Source organism: Ornithodoros turicata, chromosome 8 (genome assembly GCF_037126465.1).
Source record: "Ornithodoros turicata isolate Travis chromosome 8, ASM3712646v1, whole genome shotgun sequence".
In the NCBI taxonomy this organism is placed as follows: domain Eukaryota; kingdom Metazoa; phylum Arthropoda; class Arachnida; order Ixodida; family Argasidae; genus Ornithodoros; species Ornithodoros turicata.
Genome location: NC_088208.1, coordinates 15,581,879 through 15,595,923, shown reverse-complemented (window position 1 = coordinate 15,595,923; position 14,045 = coordinate 15,581,879). Strand labels below are relative to the sequence as shown.

The 14,045-nt window shown below is 44.8% G+C and overlaps 1 protein-coding gene across 1 annotated transcript in view; it reads left to right on the top strand.

Annotated features, from left to right (window-relative positions):
* LOC135366528 (Ca(2+)/calmodulin-responsive adenylate cyclase-like) overlaps positions 1-14,045 on the top strand; it is a 329,908-nt gene that overhangs the window by 286,757 nt on the left and 29,106 nt on the right. The window contains exons 3-6 of the mRNA XM_064599250.1: positions 5,001-5,150; positions 8,356-8,474; positions 9,850-9,961; positions 11,879-12,006. Of these exons, the coding sequence (XP_064455320.1) occupies positions 5,001-5,150; positions 8,356-8,474; positions 9,850-9,961; positions 11,879-12,006 (509 nt within the window). The remainder of the gene's footprint in view (positions 1-5,000; positions 5,151-8,355; positions 8,475-9,849; positions 9,962-11,878; positions 12,007-14,045) is intronic.

Here is a 14,045-nt window from a genome sequence, read left to right as displayed (position 1 = left end):
TTACATTACAAATTACATAATGTCAAAAGTAATGCATTACATTACAAATTACCAGAAAAAGTAATTCATTACTGTAATGTCATTACAGTAGTGACATTACTACCCAGGTATGACGCTGTGGAACACTATGACGTCATTTGTTTACACACAGGGAGAGGTCTATTATCCAAATCGTCCTTCGGCGCATTCCCGAATTTCCTTTCGTTTCATCTATGCGTACTCCTAATTATTATTTCTTTCATTTCCCTCCGTTCTCAACGTGCTCTTCGCCAACGTGGAGCTGGAGAGGGTTGAAGATGCGAACGAATCGTATCGAACCCCCGTTAATATGACCCCCGATAATCTGACATACGCGCTTTACGACCATACTCCTAGGGAACAATACAGTGAAACCTCTGCAAATCCCCCCGTTAATATGACAATTCCGCATTATGACAAAAACTTTCGGGAACGAGCATGGTCATAATAACGAGGGTTCACTGTATATGCACGCACATGCAAATGCCCCGCAGTCCTACGTCGAAATTTGTGTTTCTGTGTAGCATCTTGGAAAAACAGCAAAGTAAAACAGAATGAAACGCATAAAAGGCGCACATATAATAATATCATTCGGGGACACTGTTTCAGTTGCGCGCTGAGTGCAGCGATTGTCGTAATAATAAGAGATCTATACGCTCAACATATGCGCGTTGTTTTCGAAAGAATGCGCATATTTCTCCGCGTGCTTCTGCCTCTCGCGATACAACCAACCCTTTGTGCATTTCTATTCTCTCTCTCTTTCATATGCTACGAATGCATAATAAGCTCGGCCTCGATTATTTCGTCTTTTGCGAGGTACGGGAGTTTTGATTGGCTGCAGTACCGGAGAGAATATCGTCGTCGCAATAAATCGCAACAGAAGGGCCACAGTAACATCGCGAGAGCTGTTTGCACCCGCATATTCTTCAAGAATCCCAGTGACCCGTTTTTTTTTTGTCTGTCGCTGAATGACACAACTAGAGTCACTGAATAAGCTTCGCTTCAGAGTATCGACACTGAGGCCCAATGGAGAGCAGGAGCGCCATTTTGTTGCCACACCGCACCGGTACTGGACCTGGAGTCACTTATTTAGTGACTGACTCTAGGTACAACCAACTTCTTACTATTTTAATGCGTTAACATTAGGAGTGTTGAAATGGAAAAAGCTGTGTGTGTGTGTGTGTGTGTGTGTGTGTGTGTGTGTGTGTGTGTGTGTGTGTGTGTGTGTGTGTGTGTGTGTGAGATGGTGAAGCCTCACCAAGACAGCGGTATAAGTGGACATGGAAATGGGATATAAGAGGGTAAATGTAAATGGAGGCAAATGATTTGAAATTGAAGTAGTCGAAGGTAATTAAGAGTAAGAGGTAAGGGTAATTGAAGGTAATTAGAGGTAATTAAAGGCAATTAAAACAAGAAAGTTGAGTTTAAAGTTAATTATTGTAAGATATATGTAGTTAAGAGAAAGGTTTAATGAAAATTAAGAATACCGAAGAGGTAACCACAGGTTATACCGGAATTAATTAAATGTAATTAAAGGTAATTCACATCAATTAAAGGAGAATTGAGAGTAATTTTGCAAGTAAACGTAATTAAGGGGAATGAAGGCCCCTTAGTTCCCTTCTTTCTTTAGGGTAATTAAAGGGTAATTACAGTGTAATTCAAAGTAATTGAGGCTAATTAAAGGTTCATTAGATGGACGTACATATAGTAATTGAAAATGTCAAACCGGAAATCAAGCACTGACTGGAGGTGGACAACCGGAAGTCAGATTAGACTGGAAGTGCAGAATCGGAAGTCGGGTTTAGACTGGAAGTGGAGAACCTGAATTTGGGTTTAAACCGGAAGTGGATACCCGGAAGTCAAGCATGAACCGGAAATTAGGGCGATTAATGCTAACACATTTCTCTCGCATTTGCCGCTAAATCGCCTGGGAATATTTTTCTTTTCGTCACTAATAGCCCTCTCCCATATTGCAGCTAATCAGAGCTTCCTGACTTCCTGGTGGCGCTCTAAAAATAGAGCTTCACCGCGTAGCACATTGTGCCAACCATTACGGCAAACGTTACAACTATTAGACGCCGACGATTAGAAGCGAGCGCGGGAAAGTAACTTCGTACTTGCACTACACCCGCGAATGTGTCACCCGCAACTTCACCCGCGGCGTATAATGCGGATATACCCGCGCTACCCGCAGCGACACTGAATTTCTACCCACAAGTCGGAAAACTGCGCGGGTGCCTCCGAATAACCGCGGGTATCCGAATTGTCACGAAAAGACGTACGGTTCTTATTTTGGACAAGTTAGCATACTGGTAAATGTTTACTTATAATGTTACTTAATATATAAATGTTACTTATAATGTTTTACTTCTTTCTTCTTTTTTTTTCTTCTTTTTTTAGTACACATCCTTCTCCCCTCGTTGTCTACAGCGAACCGATTCTCTAAATAGCCGAAAGCACCCGTGTGTATAAAAATGACCGACTTTGTTTATCCGTCGCAAGATTTTACCATGCAAATGAGCGGAAGCCAATTTGCGTAGCAGAATCTGGCAACGTACATCTGGAAGTGTGTACACGTTCCGGGCATGTTTGCTAATGAGTTTTAGCCAATTAGTCCTCTGGCAGAATACTCCGTTGCAAAGAATCACCGGCCGGCCGTATAATCCGCCTTGGAAAAGGCGGCATACATATACTATGTGCTCCTCTCACAGAAGGGACAAACACAACTTACGAATTACAAATTACGAATTACGGTTGATTGCATTATGTACGCATTGTAGTGTGCACCAAGTATAGAGGGAAAAAAAATATTTTTCGACGCACCGTAAGTAGCGAGGTACAAGCCCTCCAACACATCAGAGGTCTCACGTCAGAGGAGCGAGAGACTTCGCCTATTGGTTCTCGGTGGCACGTGACCTCTCCCACGGCCGCTCGCTCACGAAGTTGCTCGCTGTGATGTTACCGTCGGCTGAGTTTCGGTATTCGGTGTTCAGACGTCTATCACCCAACACCGCCTTGAGAAAAGGCCTGATCGTTGGGGCGATGTGACGTAACAATTAAGAGTCCGCCAATCACGCGTTGCTTTCAGTGGCCGTAGCTCTCTGCAAGGTCCCCCAAACTCACCTCGGAAAAGCGTGCAACGAAGAAGGCCGCCACTAGATACCCCACTGTTGCCGTTCCGGATCACTTCAGCGCGCTAAGTTTAGCGGCAAAATGTTTTTGTTGTTTCTGCGAATGAATCTAGTCTTTATATGTCCAAATAAAACGCGTATAACAACTTTCTGTGTCGTGTTTCAATTTTTGGTCGCCTTTTTAAACGTGTTGAGCGATCGTAAGGATCTAGTGCACGGCTGCGTGCATCACATAGCGTACCTGTCGTACCAGGCGCCGCAGGCGCAGTCGTCCATTTCTCCTTCGGTGACTTGGCCTGGCTTGGATTGTGCTTCAACTGGATCTTTAGCGCGCTACAATCAAACGCAAGCCAACGTCTGGTAACAATGGGTATCTAAGGGCGGCCTCCGGCATTGCACGCATCGGGATAGGAACAAATACATGGGAAAATGGCGACCTTGGGGGACCTCTCTCTGCAAACGAGCCGCCATCAGCCGCATTGGCAGCCAATGGTAGCCACAGAAAGCCTGTACTAGTTGGCTGACATCCTGGCTGGCTGCTGCGATTCGCGGACATTCTATGTCCATGTGCGAAGGAGTGAGAGGATGCATTAGGCAGGCCGTTCACAAAGGGCAGCCAAATCGAAGACAGCTGGGCTGTTTTGGTTTGTTTTTTCTCTAGGTGGCGTTGGCAATGTGCCAATCCCGACATTCCGGCACAGCGTAAGTGCTCTACATAACACAGTGTGCGACTTCTGACCCGTGGACAGCTTCTTTGCGTTTTCTTCCGCGAGAATATGCAGCGAGGATGTCGCTCGATAAAATCAGTGCTAAAAACACTAAGAACGAAGCAGGACGGACGCATTGCACTTTCAACAAATGTTTAATCGTCGCACGGTTACTGTAAAACTTGGAATGCAGATTCATATTGATGCATGCTTTACAGTTACCTGGCATACCTCTGGAAAAGTGTACTCTTAAAACAGGGGTTGGGGTGGATAAAACAGAACTTCACCACATACCACGGTGAAGGCCAAGAATAATGCGGTTACGATTTGTGGAAAGCGAGGGACATACGCCTTTCTGTGACAATTGTGATAAAGGTATCATTACCAGGGTTACCCGTGATTTCAATAATCCGTCTTGTTATTTACTTCTTTATGTTTCTTTTGTTCGCTCGAAGGCCGAATACGCATGTACTGTGTGGAACTGTATGAGCCTATCAAAATCAGAAGAAATTGAGAATATTCAGAAAAAAGTTTGTAAGAATTTATTATGATAGATACATAGGGAGGAGGCTGTATTATACATACTCTCGCTTGCTGAGACACTTGCAACTTCCTGCGTTGAGTTCACGGAGGTCACTGTGTGACGTTTTCTTTCTCCATAAGCTTTTGAACAATAAGGTTGCCTTCAGGTTGCCTAAGGTTCAAGTTGCCTTCTCTCTGACATATGTTTTCGATGCACTGCTCGTTCTAGTAGGACTCCTTTACTTTTTTACCCGTCCGTGTGTAACTCAATAGTACCTACTTCTCGAATGCAACTTTTGTATAATCAGATAGTGTGCGCAGATCTTGATATTTTCTCTAATTATAGACAATTTAGGTCTGTATGTGTATCGATTATTTGTTAATTCCACAGTATTGTATAACTTGCGCGAATTTTGGCCTTTGCCTATGTATCTGTATTTTGTAATTTTGACTGGTGCACTGCCTAGAAGGCCTCTGGCTGTTGGCAGGTACCGAACAAAAAATAAACTCACTTATCACTTATCATTCTGTGCAATGGTTGGCCTTCAGCGTGCTATGCGGTGAAGTCCTGTTTGTCGTCTGAAGCTTGCTGCTGAATTAACACTTCCTTTCTTCCGTGCAGGTGTTGGCGAATGGCGTGGTATTTCTCTGCGCCCACGTGGTGGGAAGCTTCGTCCATGCGCTCATGGAGCATGCGCAGAGGAAGGCCTTTCTCGACACGCGTAACTGCATCAACGCACGTCTCGACATGGAGGACGAAAACGAGAAACTGGTCAGTTCCACCCCCGACCTACTAGATTATAGCGACCATGTCATAATCGGCAAACTCAATGAGGAGCCCGTCCGCATGATCCGATAGGGGCGCTACTCATCGACCTGCGAGATCTGCATCACGATTGGACGATGGAAATTCAAATTTTGATCGCGCAGAAGCGAAAGCACGATTACCGTAGCAGACGACAGCAACAGTGCCTATGAAAACGCGTAGAATGATGATGATAATGAACTTTGGAAGGAAGCACCTCTCGCGGGACATTCCCCGCTTGTACAAAAATACTAGGATAAGGTAAAGTACAGAGTACTGTAGAAATTGAGGAGGCAATAACCGTGCCGATGAGTAGCGCCACCGCTAGCCTCTAAATGCGGCGCTGGGAAGGGGTCCGTATGACATGGTCACTATAATCTAGTAGGTCGTGATTCCACCATGAGTTCCACACTTTCTTTCTTCTTTACCCGAGGGACCACCCCACTGTGACGTTATTTCCATATTTTCCGGTTATGTCGGCGAAATATGACTTGCCAGTTTGCTTCGGCGGCGTCTGTTCTTGACGTTCCGGTCCGTCTTCGTCGCAAATCAAATACTGTTTGCACTTTCTTACTGTGAAAGTCTATACGTCAGTGCTAAATGGATGGGGCTAGCCGAGATACTCAAAAGAAAAGAACTTCCAGAGCGTTTCCTCCAGTTTGAGAAACGACAAAAGACACGCACAAAACGAACTGGGCGCAGACTCTCACAGGGACAAAGTCACAACTGAATGGGAGTCTCTGTGTAGAGTTCGTTTCGTCCCTCATACTCGGGGTAATAATATTTCATGTTTCATTTTAGAAGTGACAAGATAGCTTATAGATATCTACCCGAGAAATGTTATCATGACGTTGGTGGACAGATTGAACCCGAAACGAATTGGAAGGAGAGGGCTGGATTCCACGAATGGACACTTGTTCGCTGCCTCCTATTGAAAGAAAAGTAGGACCGAAGGTCGCGTCCCTGTCAGGGACCATCGTAATCCTCTCAAGACCGTGGCTTTCGGGCGCGACCTTGTTCGCCTCTAGCTTCGAGAGTAGTTCAACTCTACCAAATTGGTGGCGCTGTCGAACACTATGACGTCATTTGTTTACAAAGGGGGAGAGATCTGTTGGTATACCGGCAATTTTTTGTGTTATTTTTTGTTTGTTTTATTTTTAGGTCTGTTATCCGGTCACCCGGTGAGAATCATGCTTGTTCCCTCAACCTATTTTTTTTTTTCATCGACATCAACATTTCTCAAACTCAAAGCTCATATGATGCTATTTTTAGCAGCTCTCTTTTACTACCACGCGTTGTGCGTGCGTCAGCGATTGGGGGGGTGCTTGAGGTACAAAGTACTCAGGTCCTAACTTTGAGTACATTTATGAGTCCTTTTGTACTCTACTTTTACGTCGACCACTTAAATACGTTCACTATAAAGACCCCGTTTGCGTTGCGGACGTACAAGGACAGTTCGCACGAGACACCACCAACCTCCCCTCCCTCGCTTTCTTTCTTTCTTTCTTCGTAAGACACGTTCGAAGGAAAAGTTCCCAGTTCAGACCAACGAGATAGAAAGGGTAATAGAGAGATAAACCGGCAGCCATATTTGAAGCCAACCTGAATGGCGCCATGTTGACCTCATCTTGCCTTGTTTGCAAATGGCGGACATTAGGGACTCACGCGGTGAGTGGTCATTGCGCGCGTGCGCTCCGAAATAGACCTCTCCCTGTTTGTAAACAAATGATGTCATAGTGTTCGACAGCGCCACCAATTTGGTAGACTTGAACTACTCTCGAAGCTAGAGGCGAACAAGGTCGCGCCTGAAAGCCACAGTCTTGATGGGATTACGATGGTCTCTGAAAGGGACGCGACCTTCGGTCCTACTTTTTCTTTCAATAGGAGGCAGCGAACAAGTGCTCATTCGTGGAACATAGCCCTCTCCTTCCGATCTGTTTCGGTTTTAGTCTGGCTACCAACGTCATGATGACGTTTCTCGGGTAGATGTCTATTCCGTGCCATTTATTGGTTCCGTCATGCCACCAACAATTTTTCCCAGGCCTATACGGAAGAGATACCATGATAGTCGCACAGCCAAACAGTGTGATAGCGAGATGTACGAATAAGACCATGACAGAAATCATTGAGGCCGAAAGATAGAGGAATTTGGAACGTCGTGTGTCAGCACCCCAGTCTTTGGCGCTGTCTGATAACGAAGCAGCTTTATAGAGAATTCAGCTGATTGTTTTCGTACAGAAAAAGTTGCACTGGCTCGAGCGTGCATGTCCCACGGCCGCTTCAACCCAACTTGCGTTGCGCACTCGCGTTCCATTGGTCCTTCGGTTCGCTCTTGGTTCGTTTTTGCCTTGACAGAAAGAGTGCGAGAGAGAAAGGAAAGGGTCGCCTACTCGCCTCAAACCGTGGAGCCTCGCCAAGGCAGTTGCGCACTCCATTCCCCCCCCTTTATCTCGTTGGTTCAGACGTCGCCGCATTTTACTTCAAAGTCACAGGGACTACATCCCAAGCAACAGGAAAACCTTGGGCCAACCTTGGCACTGGCTTGGCCAGCCAACCTGGCCACGCTTGGCTTGTGGTTGGCCAACGACGTCGTTTCTTGGTACGGATCTGTTCCTTGGCCAACAATTTGCCAACATTTAGCAAGCCAGTGTGTTCCCAATCTTCAACCAACCACCCAAGTAACAAACAAAGGTTGGGCCAAACTCGGCAGTGGTCAGGCTGGCATACCTGGCCTTGGTTGGTACAGGATCGGCCAACAAGCTTGTTTCTTGATACGGATCTGTTCCTTGGCCAATGACTTGCCAAGCAGTGGCTAGCCTACATTGTGCCAAGATAGAGACCAAAACATTCCTGCGGTGTTGCTCATTTCCATGCTCAATTGTCTCGCGACGTAAGGCAACAACTTACCATTCTTTGTTTGTTGCTTGTATTTCCCACCACGGACAGTGAGCACGGCATTTTAAAGTGCATAAATGACCCACAATGGACAATGTGCACTGCTTTCCAAAGTAAAAAACGTAAGTCGTTTTTTAAAACGTAAAAACGTCAGTTTATGCATTGGGTTTCCCTCTCTCCCCTCTCCCACTACACTCTTCAACGAAGAAACAGCCCCCCCACACAAACCCAGGGTCTGCATCCGCCCCTGGTGAAAACGTAAGCGTTCTCATTTCAGGAGCGGCTACTTCTGAGCGTGCTGCCTCAACATGTTGCCATGGAGATGAAAGAAGACATCATCTCGCCTCGCGAGGGGCAGTTCCATAAGATCTACATCCAAAAGCACGAAAATGTCAGGTACACGTCTCTTTCAATTTCTCTTAATCAATGCTATATACTTTGCGCAATTTTTGCGCTGTCGTGCCGACAGCACCGTGGAGACGGTCGTGCATGAGATATGAAGTATGACATTGTAAACGGGATTACTTCCTGGATGCCATTGTTTCTTACTGTTTTACTTTGTGGCAGCGAAGTACTCTTCCTGTTTCTGACTGCAAAAAGCAATTAATAGCTTTAATTAATAATTGGGAGCCGATTTGCACGTAAGGTAATTAATTACTGTTTTTTGTGGTTACGGAAAGTGTGTACGGAAGAACACACAATAAGTCGGCGTGCTAAAATGCATAAAATATAACGCATAAAATATATGCGTTATAAAATAAAAAATATATATATAATGCATAAAATATAAATAAAATATAACGCCTGTTACCAGGAAAATGTCGTCGTTTCTCGCTTGCCTAATGTACCGACAGGATTATCGACGACAGGCTAGATACGCCTGGCAATCGCGCTTTGATGTGCCGGATGATGTCGCAAAGAAGTTTCGGTTTCGGAATCCTGTGTACACGTTGACACATACTGCCACCTGGTGCTTTAACCACAAACTGTCCTTTGTACTTTTTATTCGCATCGCTAGGTGGCTACGCTACGCCTTGCGGCTTTGCTAATCGCATCAGAAGCGCTTGCTTTATCAAAGTGTCTTTTTTGGCGTCGATTTGAACGACATGATAGAAGTGAAATTAAACAACCGTTACAGGCAGACACAAAAACATCACGCGTAAAGTGCGCGAAAAGATATCCAGTTGCCACCGAATGCTAGACAAGGCCAGAGCGGAGCGCCATGCTGCTGTTCACGTCAGCTGTGGGCAATCGAATGACTGTTTACTGAAAAATGATTTGTTTGTGTATTTGTGTTTGTGTGATGAATTGGTTGGGATGCAACAAGTGGAACTATGTTACTACCATATCACACTGCGTTCTTATTGTCTGCGTGGTTTAGTGGTCACGGGAGGTGGCTCTATCTCAAGTAGTGCGGTAGTGTGTGGGTTCGACCCCTCGTGGTGGTGGTGTTTGTGAATATTCACATCTTTGCCGTGCTTCGCTATTTCTGCGTTGCGCAACTTCCCGGTGTGATAAATAAGCACGGGCTCGATTGATAGCATGAGTATCTTGTGATGCTTGTGAGAAAGAGCTCGTACAGTTTTTCACAATTTGTTCTTTTATTCTGTCGTCCGTTTTTTTTTTTTTTCGATTCTTTCATTTTTTTTTTTTTTTTACTGTCCGGGCTTGTGCCTCGCTCTCATTTCTTTTTTCCTCCCTCTCTCTGTCCCAACTCTCAATGCACACGTGCCTTTTCTAACATCTGCTTTCATTTCTTGTTCACCTGCAGCATAGTGTTTGCAGACATTGTGGGCTTCACTGTGCTGGCGTCCCAATGCTCAGCCCAAGAACTCGTCCGGCTGCTCAACGAGCTTTTTGGTCGCTTTGATCAATTAGCCACTGTAAGTGATGCCTCAGTTTTAGTAAGCTGGTGTTGCTTTCCACTCATATGATGGCATGAACACCGGAATGCATGTTGTCCTGTACTAAAATGGGAAAGGGAGACCGTGTGGCAGAGCTAGATTTTTTAATGCACTTTTTTCACCTCTGCGATTTGGAGGAACCAGTTCATGGAGTGCAGCTTTTTTCTTCTTATTTTATTCGTCATTCCTTCTCCCAGAGCTACGCATGCCCTGTTGATTGTCCTATTCCTTTTGTAAAAGTGCGCACCTAGTATAGTACAGGGTGTGTGCAGAAAAACGTGACCCGCATTTAGGCACATAGCTTGTTGTCTACCTAACTAACTAACTAACTTCCGGTGGCGCACGATGGCGCATTTATGCGTGCGAAATCTGCAGAAAAATCGTGGATGCCGTACTCAGCTTAAAAAATAGACAGAGCAACAAAAACTTCGGCCTCCGTGCATCAGAATAGGGCAACATGGCGGACGCAGAAGAGCTGTATTCAAGTACAGCTAGGTGAGCTATCGGTGCAGAAATCGAAACGATGTCCCACATGGATGCTCATCGGTAGTGCCCCTAGCGGTGCCTGCACATAACTCTCCTGAGACCGCCATGCACTACCATGACCGCCCTATTCTAATGCATGGAAGCCGATTTTTTTTTACTCTGTTTATTTTTTTACACTGAGTATGGTTTCCAGGATTTTTTTATAGCTTTCGCACGCATAAATACGCCATCGTGCGCCACCAGAAGTTCCTCGGGTAAGTAGACAATGAGTTACATGTAAAAATGCGGGTCACGTTTCTCTGCACACACCCTGTAGTAGACAAGTTTACAGCTGGCTTTCATTTGCTAGGTAGGGGGCGCAACAGTGCAGCTACGTCTAAGATGCCTGAATACTGGCTCCTGTGTAGAGTGGAGTCACCCTTTGTAGAAGCGAATGCTGCCAAGCCGCCATTTTGACTCCCACTCTTACCATGCATGTATGCTGCGTACCAATTTTGCCAACTATTTCAAACCTCCTTTGCTACGAATTTACTCAACTCTAAAATGGAGTGTGTCGCTAAGCATATCACTACACTTTGGTGAGCGTATCACAAGCTGTGTGTAGGAGTCAATATGGCGGAAATCCGTAGCAGACGACACGGTTGTCCTCACCCTATGCAGAGGGAGCTAGTATCGAGCACCCTAGCCACGTCGAGCCGATGATAATGTGAGTCACGGTGGTCCGGAAAAGGATGTTACAGTCGCTTGTAAAATTTTTGCGACAGTACATTACAAAAAAAAAAAAAACACTTAAAAACAGTAACACAGCTAGAAAAATTACAGCTAGAAGAATGCTACAGCTAGAAGAATGCTTTGGGGGAGGTTCTATGGAAACTTTACATGGGGGCAAGGATATCAGCTTTACTCTCCCTTTCCCAAATGCACTACCAAAGGTATGGGCTCGGGGGTTAGAACACCCCCAACCCTCCTCGCTACACCACTTCGTAGAAACAACAACAACAAAAATAAAAACAGCATCACAAGCAGAGGAAGGCTCTGTACCCGCATATCTGTTTTGGAAGCAACCGCGAGGTTCCAGTGTCGAAACTGTGCTCGAACTGACAGCACTATCGTGCAGTCCGACAGTGTGTGCCATTGGAAAGTTCCAAACAATGGGCACTCGACGATCCCTTTGTATATTAGCCAACACAACGAGGCTACGACGTAAAAATCTATTTCGAATTCACATGTGCTCACTTATTCCGTGGCACAAATTACCAGTATCCAAAACGTATAACTTAAATGTGGTAAAAATTTTCAGCTAACTTGTGAGACAAATCTTCTTTACGAGTCACAGCAGATTGGAAAATTGTCGAGATCCACGCATCACATTGTCACGTGACCTGTCCTCTTCCTCCTCCTCCTCCTCAGGACAATCATTGCCTTCGGATCAAGATACTCGGTGACTGCTATTACTGTGTCAGCGGTCTGCCAGAGCCGCGATCGGATCACGCGCACTGCACCGTAGAAATGGGGCTCGACATGATTGATGCTATTGCGTAAGTAATATATTTATTTATATATATTATTTATAACGTTATTTATTTATTTATAAATAACGAAGCTAACATGCCCTCAGAAAGAACATGAACTTGAGTCATGATGAACTGACATAAATGCAGACTTGTACTCAACCTAAATCCTCTACTCGAGATATTCTAGCTTAAATACTGTATTAGGTGTAACTTGGCATCTTACGGGTACTTTTCAGAGTGTGTACTTGTTATGTTAACTTAAATGTACTTTTTATAAATGGCTCGTATTAATTTCTGAGGTTACTCCTAAGATGCTTCCTTTTTTTTTTTTCATTTTTCTTTGAGACAGGCAGGATTGAGAAAAAGATGGACTCCATGTATTTTTGTTTGGTGCTATGCCACCTGCATATGCGTACATTTCATCTCAGATATTCCTGTGTAACCCCCGTCCTCCTGCAGAAAGGTGCAGCCTGCAGAAGCGGCTTAGGTTTAGTGGGTATGCAGGACAGTGTGCTCGCCAGAAGGTCATGTTGGGGAATGCTCAGGGTCTGCAGAAGCCAGAGGAGGAGGGGACCGTTGACTCATAGAGTCATCATGAGCCTACAGCTGACTGCTACAAATGTTCATAATTTTAATTCATTCATTCATTTGTTCATTAATTAACAGTTGATTTTTAAAAAATCTACATAGTTCAAAAGAGTACAGAGGGCCATCCAAAAAATTTTCAGATTAAGACATCTGATGGAAGTGTGTGTGTCATTTTACTGGATAGCGCGAAAGGTTTTGTTGTATGCAATTTGTTAGCCAGAAAAAAAAAAGAAAAGAAAACTCACATAAACACGGCTCCGCCTGTTCACCCTTAACTCGCCACTCCGGGGTGTATCGAGGAGGATAAGCCATGATGCCACTTCACCGATGACATTACAGGGGCAACTCGTTCTCGTTCGTTGGGGGGCAGCTCCCTGTCCCTTTGCTGCCGTAAACCAGTTTTGCCAGTTCGCCCGGAGGATTGGGGATAGAAGGAGTGGCCGAGTCATTACCGAGCCAGGAGCAGTGCTTTTTCAGAACCCCGAACAGACGACAGCTGAGTGGCTGACAACATTTCTCTGGACCAATCAGCGAACGTGGCCCCTGTAGCGTCAGCGCGAGGTCCCAGGCAGGTCGCAGGCTGGAACTGCTCTTCACCGCCATTGCGCACGGTCACTTTTTGCGGCGTACTTTAAATGCAATTTATACGATAATTATGACTCTATGGGGTTAATTAATTCTTACGGTGCATCTTACTGTCCTGCTTCGCAGTTTTATACGAAGCAAACAGGATGTTAAAAATGACTTCCATGCTATACGTTAAGGTGACTTATTCGAGTCTGTTTTGCGCGTCTGTTCCTCCTCCTCTGGGTACAGCGTCTGAAATTCGCACGAGTAGCATTATCAGGGAGATATGCGAAGAGGAAAGCATTTATCAAGAAGATATTGTTGGAAAAACGAACATCCGTTTTTATCTTCGTTTCTTTGTATCTGGCCACGAATTTCAACAGCTGTAAGTTATGGTATCGTAAAAGTAAAGCTTTACTTTTGTGAGTATTTAGTGAGTATTCCACTCAAAATACTTTTCAAGGTTGAGTATACAGTACTGTACTCAGTTACTTTTTTGCCTGGCACTCAGTAAATTAACTTACTTCATTTATTTATTTTTTGAGTATACATTGTATACGCCTACATAAATGTATTGTAACTAGAATAGTTTGTTGCAGGATTTCCCCATCCACGAGGAAGTCCAGTAAGCAAACACCCAGTTCTGCACAGTTTGTCTTTTTTTATTTTGCATGGTGTTCGCTTGGATTTTCGAGTGACTCTTCGTGCAACTACTACAGGTTTTCCCGGCAATTTTAATCCAAGTGCCAGCTAAATTAATCCATGCCCCATAAAGTTTGCATGGCACATGGATTAATTTCGATGGCGCTTGGATTAAAATCGGCGGGAAAACCTGTAGTTGCCAGGTTTTAGCAGAAAATATGGGTAGTATATATGCGAGGGCACGTTTTTCTTTTTCTCTTTTTTTT